General features: G+C 37.1%; 1 protein-coding gene and 2 long non-coding RNA genes across 4 annotated transcripts; 1 reads left to right on the top strand and 2 right to left on the bottom strand.

The window, feature by feature from the left end:
* Positions 1,482 to 3,806, top strand: LOC109950130. The gene is made up of 3 exons (XR_002272420.1): positions 1,482 to 1,828; positions 2,715 to 2,778; positions 3,695 to 3,806. It is a non-coding gene; the product is annotated as an uncharacterized LOC109950130 (long non-coding RNA).
* On the bottom strand, positions 7,349 to 10,248 carry LOC109950271. 2 transcript variants are annotated; one of them, XR_002272590.1, is made up of 5 exons: positions 9,777 to 10,248; positions 9,514 to 9,635; positions 9,235 to 9,383; positions 8,691 to 8,825; positions 7,349 to 7,853 (listed from the first exon to the last, which is right to left on the bottom strand). It is a non-coding gene; the product is annotated as an uncharacterized LOC109950271 (long non-coding RNA). The 2 variants fall into 2 exon arrangements; XR_002272589.1 differs by lacking the exon at positions 9,514 to 9,635 and having other exon boundaries at positions 9,777 to 10,238.
* Positions 16,474 to 18,319, bottom strand: LOC109950332. Its single transcript, XM_020568894.1, has 3 exons — positions 17,166 to 18,319; positions 16,876 to 17,073; positions 16,474 to 16,654 (listed from the first exon to the last, which is right to left on the bottom strand). Exons 1-3 carry the CDS (start codon positions 18,317 to 18,319, stop codon positions 16,474 to 16,476), a joined length of 1,533 nt encoding a protein of 510 aa, XP_020424483.1.

Here is a 22,673-nt window from a genome sequence, read left to right as displayed (position 1 = left end):
GGAATATCACACACCAAACTTAAATTTGGTGAAAAGAAAGAGCGGCACGCCACCAAAAAACAGGGGGGGGGGGGGGAATGGATTTCACGGTGTGCAAACAAAGTATGCCATTAATGGTAATATAGTTTACGGCATGAAGCACAACCTTTTTACGGCGCGCACCTAAACCACGCCATAATAAACAAAGGCAAAGATTCATTTACGGCATAAAAACTAACTTTTTACGGCACGCAACACATGCACGCCTAAATAGTGCTCCGTAAATACTTTGTTTTCTTGTAGTGTAAGCAAGCCAAAACATAATGGTGCCTCAAACTGGATTTTCTTACTTTCCGCCGTTCAAATAATTTCTTATTTTAAACTTCCTTAATAGGAACCCAATTAGCATAATAGTTGTAGTAAGAACATGTATCCATAATGGTATAGGTAACGATAAATTACTTCACATACCCCTAACCAAAAGATAGAGCATTATAAAGTGAACACATGTTTTATAAATAATTTCAATTAGCTATAAATTTCTTATGACATCTTTCTTGGTGTATTTAAATTATTTTCCTTAATACAATCCACGTACACATGAATAAGAGATCAATAAACTATAGGTTCAGAAGAACCTCATTCTTTACTGATCCCTTAGTTCTTTCTCTGAACACATTACTAGTCATTTATGCCATAAGAACATTAAATTTTAATTTGTCAAATAGCAGTTACTTTTAAATTAATCATGCAAAGTATCAAAAATATTTAAAGAAAATGTCATAATCCTTTAATTCAGTAAATCATTAATAGAATACCACAATTAACAAATAGGCATTCTTTAAGACTAAAACAATCATCACCAAACTTTAAAGGATCAAACATTATTGCCAAATTCCAAACAAAATTTCAACTAGGTTTGAAACGATAAGAACATAATATGCTTTCAATAAATCAAAATGATGGCCATTAAAGTGAATATATAATTCCAAAATGTGGAATCCAAAGCAACTTTGCATTGAACTATTAGAAACATGAATTTTAGCATATAACTTAATCCATCAAGCATCATAAGAAAATTCATCTAAAAATTGATTCGAAACACATAAAAGCGGAAGACTTATCTTTCTTTTTGAATTGTATTGTGTAAATTGGTTTGCCTTCTTCATAAGTGAAATTGATTTATCTTCTTCATCCAAAGGACTTCATTTTGCCGCTAAATTAGTCTACTCAATAATGCACTCATTCATACTTCGTATACCATCAAATTTCATGATGGCAAGTCAACCATTATTGTAATAACCCAAACCAAAATATCTAAAAATTAGGATTTCTTTATTCCACCCAAAAGACGATTTTGCCCTCGCATATTTTAATGGGGGAAAATTTGACTTTTTAATCAAGAAATAATTTGGCAATTCCGCTTGTGCCGTTGCGTAGAACACGGCGAAACGAGTCCGTAGACACGGAATAGACCCGAATCGGAGTTGTAACAAAGAAAATACGATCAAAATACCGCGAAGGGCAAAATAGTAATTTGGTCAGAAAGTCAGATTTTTATCCCTCTCCTTCTTCTCTCTCCTCATTTCTCTCTCCTCTCTCTCTCCCCTCCCGTTTCGACCCAGCCCCGACCTCCGCTCGCTTTCATCGTCGCCACGGCCGCCACACTTGGAGCCGATCTCCGCCGTTGGTACCAAACGAACAACCACTCGACCTCCGTCATTTCCTGACCCATCGCCGCCGTTGTCGTGGCCGGAGCTCGCCGGAATCTGCCATTTTTGCCGGATTTCCAGTTTGAACTTTGAGCTCTTCGTTCTCCTTCAATGCTCCACCAAATCGATCGAGTAAGGTATGGTTTCTCAGCTATTTTTCGTGTTCTAGCTGATGGATATATGGGTCTCGATTTAGTTTAGCTCTAGAGTGTTCGATTTTCGACTTGAAAATCGGCGGAAACTTCGGCCGCCGTGATCGGCCTTTCTGGTCACTTTTTGGGGTATGTCCAAGAACAAAAGTGACTCCAAATGGGGTGTTTTACCTAGGATAGGAGTTTGGAGTCTTGGTTCCGAGATTTTTCGGCCACCCGAAATGGCTTAGGACACCCAAATCTGCCCGATCGTGCTGGGTTGCGTGAGCGAGGGTGGTGACGTAATTCTGTGCAGTTTTGTGATCCTCGTGTAGTCACGAGCGCGTAGCATTTCGCGGATCTCGATTCGGAGTCCGTTTGAGCCCCGAACGGATTTTCCATATCGCGCGATCCTTGGGTGCAGTGTCGTCCAATCGTTGGATCGCGATGAATTTTGTATATGTCGGTCTACGTGATTCCAGGATCGTGTAGGATTCGACGGATTGCGAATCGAAATCCCGGATACTCCGAAATCGCGAACCCTGGGGCTAGGGTTTGGATTTTAAGCGATAACGCGATTTTGGCCAATCCGACCGTCCGTTTCGGACCAAATTCGCGGAACATGGTTCCTTCTCTGTTAGGAAACTTCAGAGAAGCCCAGATTGGCCATCAGAGACCGTGGACCCGCGGGGTCCCGGATCGGCCTGTCTGGTGGTTTATCGCTTAGTGAGGCTTCGGGTCTCTTAAAGTCGTTCTAAGTGTCTGAAAAGCTAATGTGGGCATAGGAGTAACTTGAAATGAGTGCACGTATTTCTAGGAGCCGGGGGCAGGGTGTTTAATTTAAATTCTTTTTATTCAGCAGTTTATTAATTTCCTATTCATGGTTAATCAGGCACCAGAGGTCCAGTTGACCCACAGGAGGGACCTTTGAAGGGTCCAGCTAGCTCGGACCAACAGTGAGTGGACTTTTCTTTCTTAAACGGTTTTATGATTATATTTTCTATTTGATTTTGAATAAGTGTTATAACATGAATTTTATTGTGAAATATCTTTATTTTTATAAAATTTAGCCGAGCAAACAGATTTGAGGTTCTTGATACAGAAATAGTAATTTAGCTCAGATTTACCAGAATACAGTGGATTATCAGAATTTATCAGAGATAGTTATTTTAGAACCACCGTGTACCCATTATCTTTGGTGATTACCCACAGTCGGACCGATGTCTACGGACATCCAGTCTGATTTCAGTTACGTCAGTGCACTTGACTTTGCCTCACGAGTTTCGGGGACGCTCGGACCGTGAGTGCCAGGATTTGCGGCTCGGCAGACTTGGTGTCCCGAGACCTGCCAGGATTGCGGCTCGGCTGACTCTGTATCCCCGAGACCTGCTAGGATTGCGGATCAGGCTGACTACGGTCCCCTGCATCCTGCCAGAGCGGCTCGAGTCGACTTGGTGTCATCGAGACCTGCCGACGGATTAGGCTGATCATAGTCCCCTGATTTTGCCAGTTTGCGGCTCGGGTAGCCTGCGTGACGCCCGAGACCTGCCAGGGGAATTGACGGATATGACAGGGGTACAATTAGGTGGTAGTTTCAAAGGATTTTAAGCTCTTTTATACAGTTACGACTTTCAGTTGTTTTATACCAGTTCTGTGATATTCATGCATTTCTATCTTTATATATTTGTTCAGTTATGCGAATATATTCATCAGTATATTTATTCATGTTTATTGAGTACTTTATATTGAAATATAGCTAAATTATCGATTTCTATCCCTAGTATTTCAAAACGGGGGTTATTATGTTCTAAATTATTTTTAAGAACCTTATTTTTGTCCACTCACAATTTTAACCTTGTTTTTCGCCCCTAGGCCATAGAAGTACGAAGGAAACCACTCGGGCCATCTTCCCAGCTTTCGCCCCACCACCAAAGTGTAGGATTTCATTGTAAATTTCTTAAAATTATGTAAATGTGTAGAAATGCTCTGATATCTAGTTGAACATGAAAAACTGGACTTGAGATCTGTTGTTTGAGTTAGTTTGGCAGTTGGTGTGATATTTGCGCTTGTTTGACAGGTGGAAGATTTTGGGATTGGTCAAATTACAGGGGAGACTCTGCCGAATTTTCGGCAGAAGTCTAAGGGAAATTTTAAAAGAAGTTGAAACGAGAAGGGTAAAAAGGTCATTTGTGCCCGACATTCGCCAGGTGTCGGACACGCACAGGATTCGACTCGGATTCCAAAGCAGAAATTGGGTCGGGTCCTGTCAATTACTGTCCATGTAATGGACTTGTTAACAATTCTCAAGAACTCTTTAGCATTTTTGAGATTAATAGAGCACAGCCCAATTTGTATTGCTATGTCTAGTTATTCGCATAAACATATGCCTCAATCCTTTTGATCTTTCCTAGGGTTTATGGAAAGTCTTTTAAACCTCAATGATGTAACGTAATATCAATGAGTTTCTCATTTTGAAGTGCTTGATCAAAATCGAGAACACTTTGCTGATACTGGACTTGTTCACAACAAAATGATAAATTAAATCAATAGTAGATCAAGCATGCAAATGAAGCAAACCTGAAAGTGACATTGCAACATAATTCATAATATGCTCACAATACTAATGCTTTGAGTTACCAATATGTACAAACATAAATAAGACCTATATAGTCTGAACATCAATAAACATATCATCATAACTCTCATTTGGGATAAATTATGAGCGTAGCAATAATTAACAATTGTGATGCATATATTTTACATTATAGGTAAATGTATATTCCTAGTTAGAAAAGCTTTGTTATCTTTGGATATCCAAAAACAAATCTAAATAAGACATATCACCAATCATATGAATAGCGGATCCACCTTTGGGTGATCCTTATATCTTATGAATGATGAAAGTAAATATACTCATGACGTTGAAACCTTGGAAACATTATAAGGTTCAACTTCATTTATATGCATCCTTAAATCACAAGTAATTGATTAATTATCATTTAATTTGATATTCAAGGAACGTTCTAGCTTGGCCACTTTGGTGACTGACAAACTATTCATAATATGAATGTCAAATTAAATTAACAACTATAATAATTAATCGATTACATAAGATTAATTGATAGACTTTAATGGTTAATCAATCATTAGATTAACCGATAAATATATGACCTCTTTAACACATCAGTGGGCAATAGACCTTTAGATTGCCTCGCCTCATAAGACAAAGTACAGTGACAATGAAATACAATATGCTTATATTTATTTATTTTAAATAACTTTAATTCACTGTACATGTAAACACCAAGATCTCTGTAGCATAAGTTCATAAGCAGTCATACAAAATCGATCATCCAATTACAAATTTCGTTGAATATAATCGCAATTATTAATTCGGTGCAAATATTATGCAAGTTTTCCAAAATTAGTATTGCATAAAAGGGAAACATTAGGTGTAACATCCTTGACCCAATTTAATCGATTTAATCCAATTTAATTCTTTTGTGAAATTACAATTTTGTCCTTGGGAGTAGGGGTACTTTGGTCACTTTTTAATCCAGAAGAATTTTGGAAAAATGAGTGGCACCAATGCGTAGAGCCCGCTCTCACGAACTTGTAGACACGTAGTGGGCCCAAATTGAAGTTTTAACGAAGAAGTTGTAGTCAATGGAAGTGCAGTGGCATAACCGTAATTTTTCTAAAGTTAGATTTTTAAATACTCCAGCTCTCTCTCTCTCTCTCTCTCTCTCTCTCTCTCTCTCTACACACGACACTCTCTCAGTCCATTGTGCTACACCATCGTTTCAGGTGGCGATTTTGTAGCCGCCCGGTGACCAAATCAAATGAAATTGGTCCCAAAATTTTTGTCTCCCTCTCCTCTACACAACCTAGTACTTTTTGTAGCTCGAAACCACCAAGATAGTCAATGGTATCGATTGAAAAATTCGGCAGATTTCTGACGCCGTTTCCAGCAATTCCAGCAGCTGTTTTCGTCAATCAATGAATGAATCTTCATCTCCTCCACGTGCTCTAGCTGTCTATGCTAGTATCTTGGATCAATTTTGAGGTTTTACAGATCATTCAATATACCCATTTTAGTTGACGGTTTCGACTTCGATTTGGCTAGTTCCGACTAGTCTTTGGACGTGGTCCAAGAGCCAAAAATGCTCCCATTGTTAGCCTAAACGTGTTGATATAGGTATTGTTGGGTGTTTCGAGAAATTTCTCAAGACACCCAAGTGCTGACGGCGGCAGGCAAGGCGTGTGGGCAGCTGTGTGGCGGCCCATTGTGTTATAAAATGTTCTCTTTGTCATCCCAAATGCGACGGTATGCTCCTATTCGAATTTGATTATCTTATGACAGTCGAATAGATATTACGCTTAATAGGCAATATCAGGGTTCGAAAGGTTCGGAGCATTGGATCAGTTCCAACTTCAAATATGTCGTCCCTGATACTGCGAATCTTTGAGTCTAGGGTTAGGCGAAGCGATCACTGTCCGATCGTGCGATTGGTTTAAATTCGACCCTCTATCGAGACCAAACTTTCAGGATGTGTTCAGTAGACCTTGTTGGACCTCTAAGAACTTTTGGATTTGAAATCTGAGGTCGTGGGCCCTGCAGGCCCCGTTGACCAAAAATGGAAAGTTTGACCAAATCCTTGATCATGGGTCTTTTGAGATCGTCCCGTCCTTTGGAAAGTACTAGAATAGCCTTAGGAATTTTCTATGGAGGCGGGTCCTGTCATTAGGCACCAACTGGATGATTCTAGGCTTCCTAGCATACATATGAACTATTATGATCATAATGTATGTGCTTCGATAGTGCTTTATCATGGTAATATATGACAACATTCAATTACTATCTATAGAATACTAAAATCATGCTTGTGCGTATAGTTTCAAAAATAGCATCCATATGGGATTATACAATCTAAAAGTTCGTGCTATACTTTTCATATAGATGCATATATAATTAATAATATATACTGTGTTTACACCATAATCAACTGAGCATATCCAGCCTCAAAACGACCAGTACCAAGGCAGACACGCCTTCTCCCCTTACAGAAGGAAGACACTCTTCCGAGGTACTAGGCACTTGCCAAAGCTCTCGACTGCCGAAGCTCCCAACTGCCGAACCTAATCTCCAAGACACGTGTCACCACTACAGCTACTTGCACAAAGTCCCACATCGAAACTTTGTGCGAACCTCTCTCTTTCACTTTCCTATAAATAGGGAACAGTACCCAAGTAAAAAAGGAACTACTTTCTCACCTTTACCGTTACTCTGCCAAAGTTACACTACAAGAAAAAAGTCATTCAACAACACACATTGTGCGTTGTTGAAGGGTATTAACAACATGCGGTGCACGTTGTTGAAGCCGATGTCGTTAAAAAGTTCACAGCTTTCAACAACACGCTTCGCATGTTGTTGTTGATATTAGTGCTCGTTGTCAACACCAGTAAATGCAATGCACGCATGTTGTGGAAGAGGCTGACAACAACTTGTTCAGCGTGTTGTTGAATACCTAATTGACAACGTTCATATGCACGTTGTTGTTAACTTTTTAACAACAGCCTTTGCACGTTGTGATATTAAATATTATTATGTTATAATTATTTCCAATCGCTATAATCACCTTATTGCATGAAAAATACATAATCCGTTTCATTTTTTGTTGACTTTCCATCAACAAAAAACCGTATCAATTACTTATTAATATTCAAAAGCATACAATATCAAAAGTACAATAAAATAAAATAAAATCTAGAAGATTGAAGTATTCTAGGACTTCTAACTACATGCCTAATTACAAGAATAAACCTAAACCAAATTGATATACATGATTATCCTACAAGTCAAGTTCTACATATATAAATGTATACCTTCATAATCACTAAATAAGGTACACTTAAGCTTCTCCTTTATAGTTCTTTCACTTGTACCAATATCAACAAACTCTTCATCACATAATCTACCAAGCTGATCCTTACCATGCTTCCAAGCTTTTTTCACCCTCTTAAATATCTTCTGAAAAGGTTTGGACAATAAAAAACAGAGATAATGATTTTCTAAACATAAACTATGTGCATTGAGAAAGAAAAAAAAATGCACACGTAAGTTTCAATAAATAGTATAAGAAAATATGAATAATACTTACAATTCGGGATGAAGCTGCTAATGGAACCCATCTATCCAACCCACATTGAGAACATATATATATAATTGCTAGTAGTTAGTTTGTTAGGATTTGATCCAATAGTTGTGGATGATAAACATTCACATTGAGCTCTTCAATTATCTCGTGTTTTGTAATTCACACTATCTTCATTACAAACTTGATTTCGCATCGTTAAAGTAATCTTTTATGTCTGTTAAATCATGCACTTTTTCTAATATCACATAGAACCAAACACAAAATGCCAGAAAATCCACCAAAAAGAGAAAGAAAAAAACATGTAAAAGTTTAAAATATGATAAATAAGAACGATGACACTTAAATGAATGTGCGAACGAAGGACTTGCTTTTCCCTTCACTAGAAGCAACGATCCTCATTCTGGTCTCCACCTTCTAGATTCAATTTTACAAGTGTTAAAAGACAAGAATGCAAGGCTTTGAACAGAGAAGCATTTACTAATATATAACTGACTTCCCAAAATATGAGGATATACCATTACCCCAATCAGTAGTACTTATAAAATTAGGATAAAAAGAAAACGATACAAGCACATGCACCACTATTGTAACCTCAGAAAAAATGTTAGAGCATAGTTTATATGAGATTACAGATTCTATGCAAATTTTGGGATCTAAGAAGGTTGTTCTAGCTTTATAAAACATACATAGAACAAGCAATCCATACATACCTCAAGATCAATAGCAAGCAGGGCAGCCATCTGTGTGTGAATTAGTTGACAATTGAGACAAACAAATTCTTACATGAATCAGTATATCCAGCAAAATGATTCTTTTTCTCTTATGAATTTCCTCTCTTGAATTTCCTGCAAATTGAATTGAGGTTCAGATAAAAAACACATATAAAGGAATGAATTTTAAAAAAAGAAATAAGAAAAAAAGAAGACATGTAAGAACTGAAAGACCAAGTCGAGATGGTTAAAGACTTGACTCTGCTCCAAGCCATACTCAACAAAACTACTATCTCAAAATTGCCACCTTTCTTCCTTTTCCTTTCTTAGCCAAAAAATTTAGGTTTTTCTCAGTAGCCTCATACTCCTAAATGATTTAGATTTGGGTAAACTATAAACGTACTCCACAAATAAAATCAATCTATGTTTCCATCAATTGTTGGTAAAAATTCAATCACCAATAAAAGCATAAACCATGAGGAGCAAAGACACAGAGAGAGAGAGAGAGAGAGAGAGAGAGAGAGAGAGAGAGAGAGATACATACATAGGTGTTCAATTGCCTAACAAAGCTGGAGAGGGTATTGTGCTTCAAAAACTTGGGCAGGAGGTCCCTAGCGGACTCTGGTAGGTTCTAAACAAACCAAACACAAGCCTACATAGGCCAACTATCAATAGATGCCAAATCACCAAATTCTGCATTCAAGAAACCGATACAGTATATGGAAATGAAAAGCAAATTCGAAATAATTAAAAAGAATTAAGAGAAAATGAAGGGAAAACAACAAATATTGCAAATTAAAAGAATAAGAAGAAAAAGAAGTACTCTGTAGAGGAGAGTATCGAAGGAGTACTTGGAGATTTGTTCCTAGAGACGGTTCCATAGAGATGACGAGTTTTGAAATCGATTTGTTCTGACTTACAATTCACTACCCAAATAGTTTAACCCTAAAGCATATTAGGAACATTGAAATCGATTTGTCAAAACCCCTAGACCATAATCCTAGATTGAAATACCATTAAGCTTGATTTGAATAATCTAAATCATACATAGTTAAAAAGAGAGAGGAAGAGAAGCAAAGCTTTTACCTGTCATAAAGAGGCTGAGAGTGTTGGATAATCTACTCGGGAATGGAGGAAGAGGCTGGGAGAGAGAGAGAGCCAACGACAAACAAAAAACCAGATTGTGAGAGAGGAGCGACATAGAAGGCCAGCGCAAGAGATGGAGAGAGAAGAAATGAGAGTTTAGAAGATAAAGAGAAAGACTAAAGAAAGAGAGGAGACGATAAAACATTTGAGAGGGAGACTGAAATATTTAGTGGAACAGTGCGGGAGTTTTTCCCACAAAAAAATTCGGCTAGTTTTTTCAGGAATTTTTTTACTGTAGTAAACTGATATAGTTTTGACAATATGCGTTGCATGTTGTTGAACTCCATATACAACAACACGCACAGGTGCGTTGTTAGAACTTCCCCAAAATTCCATTTCCACAACGAGCACTAAATGCACGTTGTTGAAAGTTGTATAACACAACATGCACCTTCTGCACGTTGTGGAAAGTCTAATTCCACAACGCTAACTTACGCACGTTGTTAATAACGTGTTGTCATAGTATATTTTTCTTGTAGTGTTACCACATATAGCTGACTTAAGCATCGGAGATCCTTCGGCCGGCACAACACCGGTATTCGAAGCTTAATGACTGCTTCTCCCACTTTGTCTTCTGTAAGCTCTCCTCTTATCGAAGGTCCTAGCCATCTCCCCTGCTGAAGACTCACCACATCTCTCTAAGTTGACCCTCTCCGAAAAAGAGTATCAACATACTGCACTTCAAACCAATAACCCATCCATCTAAATCAATTTATTGATATTCGTGATGTGTGCATTATAGCGTATAACATTTACATTCATGAAAACAATATACATAATATATGTACATATTTATTCAGACCACGCCTATTAATGGGTTCGAAAAGAATAATAGACATATTCTTTACTGATCAAAACCGATACATATAATAATTGCTACCATATATCTATCTCACATACTTTCATGTAATGACAAAATCGGTGAGCAGATGCTTACGTGTTCATATCAGAATATGACATAAGTACATATATCAAGTGATTAAATCTTAACTAACCAAAAAATACGGGAAAATCATGAAAGTTCAGAACCATTCTCTAATACCACATGTAAACTTAATATTGGATAAAATCATAAGACCCAATCCATGGCCCAAGATCTTAAACTTTATGATTTTCACAATAGCATTAAGTGGAAATTCAATTAGACTTAAATTACATACATATCTAAAATGATTAGTCTTCTACCATATCAAGATATTTGTCTTGGGCGATTCGTAGGCGAACCGCCAGTGCAGAGGAATTTCTCTCTCTAGCCTTTTTGCACAGTAGAAAACCCTAATACATATTTTCATCAGTGTACACATAAGATGGGTTGTGCACTATTATAGGTAGAGAGCAGACTTGTTTCCTAGTGAAGTCCATAATCAATTACCACCCACCAAAGTAATAAAATAGGGAACTACTTTTCTTTATTTGAGCAATATAATTATTCTGAACAATATTTATTAAACCAATTAAAAATTTTATTTACCACATAGGTCACTTCATGTGGGCCACACAGAATATTTATAAAATATTCATACACTATTATGATACCCATAGTATGTTTTTGACTTTGTATGAAGAACTATGATGCATTCTCTAGACCATAGGAGGACTTCTTTGACAGTACCTAAGTTGTAACAACCCAAACCTTAATTAATATATATATATATATATACACGCATGTTGGCAGTTGGATTGTATATATATGCTTGTTTGACATGTGTAAAATTTGAAAAATGATCAAATTACAGAGAAGACTCTACCAAATTTTCAGTAGGAGTCGAGCTTGATATTTTTTTGAATTTTTGTATCGGAGGGCAATTAGGTCATTTGTGCCTGGCACCCGCCAAGTGTTGGACGTGGGCAGGGTTCAGCTCGGGTTCCAAAATGGAATTTGGGTTGGCTCTTGTCATACGTAGTGATGGTATGTTGTTTTAAGGGTTTTGTGGTTGGGGTTTAGGTCTATTTGTTTCATATAAGTTGTTTGACTCTTCTATTTAGTCAATAGCATGGGTGGTACTCTTTCTTATCCCGAGGTTTTGTTTTCTCTGGGTAGGTTTTAACGAGGCTGCCATTAACATGCTAGTTCTTACCATGTAATGTTCTTTTCGGTATACAATCTTTTCTATATATATCACAAAAAAAAGACAAATTGATAAACAAAACACAAATAGAAATAATTAAACAAAACAACCAAAAATTAATTTATCTTAATATCTTGAACAAGTCCCTATATATAGCAATGAAATTTGGGATGAAAACTTCATGGATAAAATTATCTTATCCATTGTGAGACTTATCATCCAACCTCTTGACTTAACATGTGGCCAGATACTCTTGTACTTGTACCATGTATAATTAAAGAATTGAACAAAAAACTCAATTATTGTTATAAATCCATACGTTATGGGTGCCGACAATAATAGCTACTATTAGAGCAACTCCAGCAATGAGCTGAGCCTAAGGCTGGGGGGGAAAAAAAGAAGAAAACTCGTTCCAGCGGTGAGCCCAAGCCCGGGCTGGGATTGGGTCCCACCAAGTCGGGCTGGCCCGAAGGCCAGTTCAGCGCGAGGTGAAGCCCGCATGTTGTGACGTCAGCGCGACAGCTCCAACGGGCAGAAGCCACGTGTCACGCCCCCAGTGCTCCGATCTGCTTCTCCGAATCCAATCCAACGGCTGGCATTTTTTGGGTAATAAAATTATGAAAAAAATTGAATTTTTAAAAAAAATTCTAAAAAATTATGATTTTTTTTTTCTTTCTATAAATACCTATCAATACCCTGCACTTTCAACACCAATCCTCATACATTTTATTATACTTCTACTATTATTCACTCTTTACTCAACATTTTCCTATCTTTCACCTTGTATTTTTATTTCTTATTTTTATGGCTTCTTCTATCGAAACTGGAGGGGCTTGGAGCACCATGAAAGATGTTTCCTTGTGTGAGGCTTGGCTCAAAATTTGTCATTGTCCCGTGTTCGGCAATGAGATGAAATTTTTTCATATGTGAAAAACAATTCATGCCGAATTTTGTGAAAAAATTCCGGGGTCGACTCGTACGGAGATGACATTATCTAGTAGGTGAAAATTTCTCAATAAAGAGTTGGGAAAATGGAGAGATGCCTTGGCAAAAGCGATAGACAACTATAAAAGCGGGGAAAATCGTACTAACGAGGTAAGTATTTTATAATTTTTGTTTTATTAAGTTTAACCTCCTAATATATATATTTTGTTAATATTTCTGGCATTTTAAATATTTTGTTAATATTTCTTGTATTTTCAATATTTTGCATTTTCAATATGTTGTTAATATTTCTTGCATTTTCAATATGTTGTTAATATTTCTTGATTTCCAATTGTTTCTTAATTTTTCTTGCACTTCTAATTTATTTGTAAGGTTAATTGCATTTTCAATTTTTTTTTGGTTACTTGCATATCCAATATATTTTAAATATTTCTTGCATTTCCATTTTTTTGTTAAATAGATGATTCAAGCACAGATGTGGTTTGGTGCAACCGGGGGTGGCAAAAAAAGTTTCAACCATCATGAATGTTGGGAGGTGGTGAAATATTGCAAACGCTTCATAATTATTCCGACAGGTCCCGCCGTTGTGTTAAACGAGACGCCACTCCGTGATTCAATGACATCGGATTCACCTCTCGATTCCCCTTTGAGTCAAGACTCACTCATCGAAAAGGAGCCGAGGCCCATTGGCCGAAAGGCTGCGAAGGCAAAGAAAGAGGGTAATTCAAGCAATAATAATTCAAAGTTTTTGGAGGAAATTGCAAGGCAGAACGGCATAAGAATTGAAATGGAGCAGAAACGCCAAGATAAAGAGTTGGCAATTCAAGCTGAGTAGGCACGAGAAAGGGAGTATTTGCACAAAAAAGATATGGACAAGACGGATCGGGAAACCATGGCGATGGATACAAGCCATATGTCCTCTGAAACAAAACAATTTTGGAAGCTAGAACGAAGGGATGTTATGAGAAGAAGACTTTTTCGGGATGATGGGCCTAGCAACATGGATTGGTTAAATGATGGAAACCATTAAATTAGTTGGCATACCTTTTATGTATTTGTATTTTTCATGTTTTCTATTAAAGTTGTTGTAATTCATGTATTTTATTTTAGTAGTAGTAATTCTTAATGACTTGTATTGGATTTCTTTATTTAATAAACAAAGCATTCAATAAAATACCTTTTTATTCAACATATTCCATACATAAAACAACACAAAATTAAAATAAAAAAAACTACAAACAAGGCACAATAATAATAACAAACCACAACCAAACCATAATAAATAAAAAAACAACACAACCTAACCATAACTAAATAAAATATAACCAAAGCATCTATGCTCCATCATTCATCTTCATTGCCTTTCACCGCCCATAGATGCTCCATCAAGTCAACTTGACGCATTTCATGAATATACGAAGATTGCATCTCTGTATATCGATCTATCATCCGGGTCATGAAAAGACCATCCCTTACCAACGGTTCCAGCTCAAACGGTTCTCCACTTGGCCCCATGGGCCTTTCATAAATCCGTGTCAAGCCCGTGTTCATTGGATCCGGTTCATAGACCTCTAAGGCATCATAATCGTACTCATCCTCCACAATCATATTATGGAGGATGATGCAAGTCATCATAATGCTTCTGAGGATCTCCTCATTAAACATACGGGCCGCACCTCGAATAATCAACCACCGAGCTTGAAGGATGCCAAAATACATTTTGACATCTTTCTTGTATCCTTCTTGATAGGTAGCAAATAATTTTTACTTCTGGGATCGGGGATTCGGAATGGATTTGACAAAAGTGGTCCACCTCGGGTAGATAATGTTAGCTAGATAATACCCCGTTTGGTACACTGTATTGTTGACTTGATAGGTGATATTGGGGCCTTGGCCTCTCAATACATCGTTGAAGACTGGAGATTGACCCAGCACGTTGAGGTCATTTTGGGATCCGGCGACTCCAAAGAAGGCATGCCAAACTCATGTGTCGAAGCCAGCAACGGCTTTAAGGATGATACTTTTTTGGCCTTTTCTATTTTCGTAATCACCTTGCAAGGGAGTTGGGCAATTCTTCCATTGCCAGTGCATGCAATCGATGCTACCAGTCATTCCTGGAAATCCTCGAGCTTCGACTTTTTGTAGAAGCCGTTGGAGGTCCCTGGGAGTAGGTCTATGCAGGTAGTCTCTAGTGTACAGAGTTTCAACTGCTTGACAAAATCTTACCAAAGCCTCCAATGTAGTGGACTTCCCCATCCGAGCAATCTCATCCACCTGATCTGCAGATGCTCCATACGCCAACATTCGTATAACAGCTGTAAGCTTTTGCTCCGGAAGAAGCCCCAAAATCCCAGCAGCATCACACTTTTGAACAAAGTATGCATCATAATTGCAAATATCATGCATGACTTTATTGAACAAATGGGGTTGCATTCTAAATCGCCTTCGAAAATCAACATCAGAGTACAAAGAAGTTGGGATAAAATAATCTTCCAAAAGATTCTTACCTCGAGAATGCCTATGTCTGTCCATATTCCGGCGGCGGCCGACTTTTGAACCACGGTGGCGACCTTGGTTCTCTTCATCTTGCAAAGCCACTGCTATGACAACTTGTTCATCAACTTGTCTCTGCAACTCATTGATTTCATCTGCTCTACGGTTTCTCTCATTTGTTTCTCGTTCTTGCCTCTCCAAGCATCTCTTAAAATCTTCCATTGAGAATGAATGGAGTATGAATTCTAAACTCTGAGAAATGCAAATATAGAAAGATGTGGTGTAAGAGGTATGAGCTGAGCCTCTGGTTTTATAGAAAATTTTGGCAAGATAGACATGCCACGTGGCTTGATTTGATTGGATGAAAATCTTATCTGAAATTTGAACCCAAATTTATCTGAATTTTGAATTTTGAAATTCATCCGAAATTTGAACCCAAAAATCTTATTCGGAAATTTTATCCAATTGACACGTAGGAACTCGGAAATTTTATCCGAAAATATTATCCAAATTAATTATTGAGGTAAAAAAATTTGTAAAAAAATAAAAAAATAAATAGTAATTGCCCTTAGCCATGGCAATGGGTGGAAACACAAAATACTATTTGCAAGGGCAACTACTATTCATGTGAATAGTGGCTGCCCTAGCTCTCCCCTTGCCATGGCTAAGGGCAAATGGGTGGAGTTGCTCTTAACCTATCATAATACCCATCATTATATATTTGTAACCTACCAATTATGGGTGGTAAATGATTTAGGCCTCTCTACCCCTATAAATAGTGGAACCAAATATGAATGGAATACAAGTCGATTTGAGCAAATTATATTGTCTCTTTCTTCCTCTGATTTCTCCCTACAAATTCCCTAGTTTCACAACACTTTATCGGTACCTAAGAAGCACGGACACGAATACGGATACGACGATACGACACTACACGATATGGGGATACAACAAATCTCCAAAAACTAGGATACGATACGTCATGGATACGGCAATTAAAAATTTATATTAAAATATAATAATAACAATATATATAATTTAAAACATATTTTGTTTAACATAAAAATTCATATTCATCAACCAAATTCAAATTTAAACTCTACAAAAATGAAAATAAAAAAACAAAAGTTTCAATCAACTACAATATTTGTAATGTCCTCTCCAGTAAATAAAGCAACCTCCAATGATGGTTCATCTAGAGAAAGGTTAGCAATTTCAAGCATCCCAACACCTTCTTCACCCAAGTTATCAAATCCATCTCTTCCAATATCCCACATTTGAGTAACACCTTCTTTGTAGCTTGGGCTTTTCCTTGATAAAAGACGAAGATTATTATGCACAAATACCATGTCTTGAGCTCTTTGGGTGTTAACTTGTTTCTTCTTAAAGAGTGAATGAAACTATAAGTACTCCAATTTCTTTCAAAACACGAGGAGGAACAAGGTTGTCCAAGTAGCTTCAAAGCTATGGATTGAAGATTTGGTGTTGAAGATCCATGAACAATCCACCACAGCATTGGTTCCATGTGAAACCTATCATTCATAGCATCAATAGCTCCAAAGTCATCTAAGCACATTGAAAAAGAGGCATACTCCACATTGATATCTCTTCTAGCCCAGTCATCTGAAAAGTATTTCTCAAGACACTTTTTTCTTTCCCTTGTAATCTCGGTATCTTGGTGTGGAGCAACACGACTAGGATCCTCTTGCAGCCATTCTGGGCTATAAAACCTAAAAGTAAAGTGTGATATTATTTTATAAAATTATCACAGTATGAAAAGTAAGATAAATACTTTAAAAGGAAATAAGCACATAATACTTACTTAGGATTTAAAGAATGTGCCAAACAATGGAGTGGTGTGCTACTCTTAGTCCATCGCTCCACTATAATGTGATACACCACATCAAAAAAGTCGCTTTGTTCATGCAGTTGCTTGTGTTCTTTCCTATAGATAGTTGCCTTCACCTTCTCTATCATGGTATCCCACCACTCATAAACCGAATAAAGAGAAGGTTTATCAGAGTCAGCCATCCTAATCATCTTATATATAGAAGCTATAAAGGAAAGTATATAATCAATCTCATCCAAAAAGTATTCATCCAATATCTTTTCCTTCACTGCTCTTGCCTTGCCAACATCATCCTCTTTATATAAAGACCAGTTTGGACTAATCACCATTTGTTCTAGACCTTCCTTTACTTCCTTAAATCTTCTAATCATCACAAGTGTAGACGCAAACCTTGTTTCAGCAATGGAGAGCAGCTTCAATTTGCAGTGGTCCTTATACATAGTCAATCTCATATTATGGTTCACAATAAAAATTTTTATGAACCCAACATCAGCAGCAATCTCTGAAATCCAACTACATTTATCATACCAATCGTCATTTTGTTTTGGTAAACATATGCTCTTCAAAGCAAGATTAAGAGTGTGAACCACACATGGTGTCCAAAAGATATTGGGATATCTAGCCTCAACAAGTAATCTAGCAGCTCTACAAACTGGCGCATTGTTAGTGATTACTTGAACCACATTTTGATAACCAATTTTCTTAATGGAGTCGATAAGAAAATTGGCAATACAATGTTTGTCCTTGTACTCTCCATCACAATTAATTCCCTTCAAGAACATAGGCAGGCTCCCACAAGTTGCCATAATGTTAATAAGTGGTCTTCTTTGTGAATCTGTCCACCCATCACTACACACACTTATACCTTTAGTGCTCCATGCACTCTTGATTGGTTGTAAATACCGCTCAATGTGCCTCTTCTCTTGTTGCAAAAGAGTAGTTCTTAGTGCATTGTAACCTGGTGGAACATATCCTAGAAGCGTAGAAGCACGAAGATAGGAGTTTCGATAATGTGGATTCCTTGCAAGGTGGAAGGACAATCCACCTGTATAAAACATCCTTGCAACTTCAGCATCACATTGTTCTCTAGCCTTTTTCTGAAAAGCTCTATCAAGGGGCCCATTCATTCCTTTTTCTTCTTTTGCTCAACATTAGACACAGAAGAACAAAGTAAAGAACCAGTATTAGGCAAAGACACTTGTCTTGGAGCTGCACTTTTCAACCGGTGTTTACATTCTCTCACAAGTTTTTTTATTTATGCAAAAACTTCATCAGTAACCTTTTTGCAAGGTGCAATCCCATTGCCCGACATTTTCAACAAATGAAACTTGACTCTAGAGTAGGAGCCTTTGTAAGTATTATGACAATAATTGCATTCAAACATAGTATTTCCTCCTCTTTTTTCTAACTTGTCAAGCCTTTTAACATACTTCCATAATGAAGCATGATCATCTATCTTGATTTCAGTATTCTCAGTACTATTAACATTATCCGGATGACTCATGTTCCTGAACATAAAGAAAATTCAACATATTCAATAAAAATAAATTATAATATTATTAAATTGTCTTAACTAAACAAAAGTTTTTTCTTTTTTCTAAACAAAAGTACGTGGGTTTGAACTTTGAAAACTTTAATAACAAATTGCTTTTAATAATGAATTGCTTTTTAATAAAGACTTGCTTTTAATAAGTTGAAAGTTTATTGAAAGTTGAAACCGTCAATAAACAAAAGCCAGAGATAAGAGAAGAGAAATAAGGAGAAAATTCAAGAACACCACGCCACCACCACACCAGAAGATTCAAGAAGAAGAAAGCATATCTGACTATAGTGGTGCTGTGCTGGACGTTGTTATTTATATAGAAGAAGAGGGAGATTTGATTCCGAAAAAGAAGAAGAAGATTTGATTCCCAAAACAGGTGGAAAAATCCAATTCGTATCCTTGAAGACTTCCAATTTGTCTCGAATTTTAATTCTCTCTTAAAATGTATCCTTAAAATCGAATACGCATATCTGTAATGTTCATTGACCGTATCCCTTGACTCGGATACATATCCATTGCATATCCGTACATATCTATTGCGTATAGTATCCCCTCACGTATCCGACACGGGATACGTACCTTAACTATCGTATCCGTGCTTCTTAGATCAGCACGAAAGCTCTTGGTAATGTTCTTCTCTATAGCTTACGTCCATCCATATATATATTTTTATTTTTTCTTTTATCTACAAAACTCGATGACGGCTGAATTTTTTTTTTGAAATCATGTTTTTGACATGATTTAAATTGCCGAGTGTATCACCTAAATTAAAGTCTGTATACTTATGGGTCCTCCAATGAATGCATGAACATGTAGTTTGTTGTTGTTGTTGTTATATGACCACTATTACTTGAAAACTTGTTTGCATGCATGTTGTAGCTAATTAAAACACGAGTAGTATGCAAATTTTTTATTATTATTTTTTCTTTCTTTTCTCGTTTGAAGTTTTTAATTTCTTAAAAAATGTAAAGACAATATGTTATGATGAGTTTTTTTATTTTTATTTTTAATTAACAAGAGATTAGGGCCTGAAGTTCCTCGATCCTCATAATAGATATGGACCTGAAGTTCTTTTATCGAATCAGAACCCAATTTTCTGTGATTCAAAATAATTGAAGGCATGAAGTTCCTCAATTCTAATGTCTAAACATCCCAAACCAGAAGTTTTGGTGATTATATTTATGTTTACTATATCAACAATTTTTCTTTCGCTCTAACACATTCCATTTTCTTTTATATAGAAAATGTCGAACTTGGCAAAGCTCGAATTTGTTGCACTTGACATCTCTGGAAAGAACTACTTTTCATGGATCAATGATGCTGAGGTTCATCTTGAGGCTATGAACCTAGGGGAAACCATTAAGGAAGGCAATGAGGCATCCTCTGTGGATCGAGTGAAAGCCATGATTTTCTCAGATGCCACATCCATGAAGGATTGAAGTGTGAATACCTTACGGTCAAGGATCCATTGGCCCTTTGGGGAAATCTCAAGGAAAGATATGTCGATCGGAGGACAATTATTCTTCCTAAGGCTCGCCATGACTGGATGCACTTGCGTCTACAAGATTTCAAATCAATGGCTAACTATAATTATGCTCTGTTTTGAATTAGCTCCAAGTTACAACTTTGTGGAGAGAATATAATTGATGCAGACCTATTGGAGAAAACTTTCACCAATTTCATGCCTCCAATGTGGTTTTTTCAACAACAATATCGAGAGCAAGGTTTCCACAAGTATTCAAACCTCATATCTTGTCTACTTTGAGCTGAACAGAATAATGAGCTTCTAATGTAGAACCATCAGTCTCGTCCAACTAGATCAGCACCACTCCATGAAGTGAATGCTACCTTGGCACCATCTCATGAGGCATATGCTACCTCATCACGTAGCAATCGTCGTCGAGGACATGGTCGTAGTAGGGGTACCCGTAATGGTCAAGACCAAAATAGTAATAGCCACCGCTTGGGTCCAAGAAATACTGAAGCATCTCATAACTACCAGAAGTGGAACAAACAAGACAATGAAAATGGCTCCCAACCTTCAGCTAACAGGGTGATTGAAGAAGCATGTCATAGGTGTGGTACAAATGGGCATTGGGCAAGTGTATGCCACACGCAAAAACATTTGGTTGATCTTTACCAAGCCTTAATCAAGGACAGAGGAAAAAAGGTTGAGACATATTGGATGGATGTTGATCCAACAGAGTTACAATGAGTGGATGCAACTCACCTTGATGTTTCAGACTTCTTTGTTGATTGATACTGATGGAAAATCTTTTGATCCTATGCTTAGTGGTGGGATGCTCTCCAATTAATTTTGTTGTATTTTTTTTTCTTTGCTTTATGTTGTTTGAGCTAAGTTTAATTCTTGTTTATTTTTCTTTTTCCTTTTCACAAGTTAGTTTGGATCTTTTTCATTGAATAAAATTGAATAAAAGACTTTATTTGCATTTTTTTTCTTTCGAAAAACATATATATATTTTCTTATATTTTTGAAGGCATGGAAAACAATGCTCTTGTTTTGGGAGAAGTGACGAAGATATTTGTCTTGCGTATAGTGCAACTATGCACACAATTCTTTGAGATAAAAAATATTTTGACAATTTACATTTATCAAAAGCAAAGGTAACAACCATACTAGGTTCGCAAAGCTAATTGACGGCTCTGGAAGAGCTCAAATTTTGTTACCCAATGGGACTCAATTCTCCATTGATAATGCTTTGTACTCTTTGGGATCAAGAAGAAATTTACTCAGCTTTAAAGACATTCGAATGAATGGATACCATATTGAAACTAGAAAGGATCATAATGTGGAGTATCTTTGCATTACCACAAATATCAACAACCAGAGGCGTATATTGGAAACACTTCCTGCTTTCTCTTCTGGGTTGTATTATACAACCATCACAGCAATTGAAGTCTATGCTATCATGAACCAAAAGTTCATTGACCCAACGAACTTTGGCATGATCGTCTTGGGCGTCCTGGATCCACAATGATGCATAGGATTATTTCAAATTCAAATGGACATCCTTCAAAGCCTTACCATAGTACTTTGTCCATTGACCAGTCTTGCAAAACTTGCTCCCAAGGGAAATTGATCATCAAACCATCTCCGTCAAAACTTGGCTTTGAATGTCCATAATGCAGGTGAGTTTACCTCCCAAACTTTTGATGCCTATTGCATGTCACTTGGGATTGATGTTAAGCACCCAATTCCCCACGTCCATACTCAAAATGGATTAGCAGAAGCTTTTATTAAGTGTCTCCAGCTTATTGCTCGCACTTTGCTATTGAAGACAAAATTGCCAATTTTTGCTTGGGAACATGCAATTTTACATGGAGCATCTTTAGTCCGCTTGAGGGCCGTTGCCCACCACCAATTCTCCCATTTACAACTTGCCTTTGGGAGACAACCCAATATATCACATTTAAGGGTTTCGTTGTGTAGTTTATGTGGCAATTGGGCCTCCACAAAGCACTAAAATGGGTCCTCAACGTCGATTGGGAATTTACATTAGTTTTGATTCACCAACTATCATTCGCTATCTCGAACCTATGACAGTAGATACTTTTATAGCACGCTTTGCGGACTGTCATTATGATGAGGCATTCTTCCCGCTATTAGGAGGAGAAAAGACCGTTCCTGAAGAACGGTGTGAATTGGGTTGGAACATATCTATTATGTCTCATCTTGACCCTCGTACAACTCAAAGTGACAATGAAGTATGAAAGATTGTGCATCTTCAGCAAATTGCTAATCAAATGCCAGATGCATTCATTGATACAGAAAAAGTGACAAAATCACATATACCTGCAGCAAATACACCAACAAGGATTGATATCCCAATCGGATTAACCAATGTCCTAGCAAATGAATCATCTACTACACGCCTGAAGCGAGGTAGACCCATTGGTTTGAAGGACTCAACTCCTAG

Source organism: Prunus persica, chromosome G7 (genome assembly GCF_000346465.2).
Source record: "Prunus persica cultivar Lovell chromosome G7, Prunus_persica_NCBIv2, whole genome shotgun sequence".
NCBI lineage: Eukaryota > Viridiplantae > Streptophyta > Magnoliopsida > Rosales > Rosaceae > Prunus > Prunus persica.
Note: the sequence above shows the minus strand (reverse complement) of the source record. Positions and strands in the feature narration are given on the sequence as shown.

Bases quoted from the DNA above. Each gene is read 5' to 3' on its own strand.
- LOC109950332 (XM_020568894.1), bottom strand. From the start codon at position 18,319: ATGAATGGGCCCCTTGATAGAGCTTTTCAGAAAAAGGCTAGAGAACAA. The intron at 17,074-17,165 runs GTAAGTATTATG...CTTTACTTTTAG, and splicing joins GCACATTCTTTAAATCCTAA to GTTTTATAGCCCAGAATGGC. The intron at 16,655-16,875 runs GTTTCACATGGA...TCTTTTATCAAG, and splicing joins ATTGATGCTATGAATGATAG to GAAAAGCCCAAGCTACAAAG.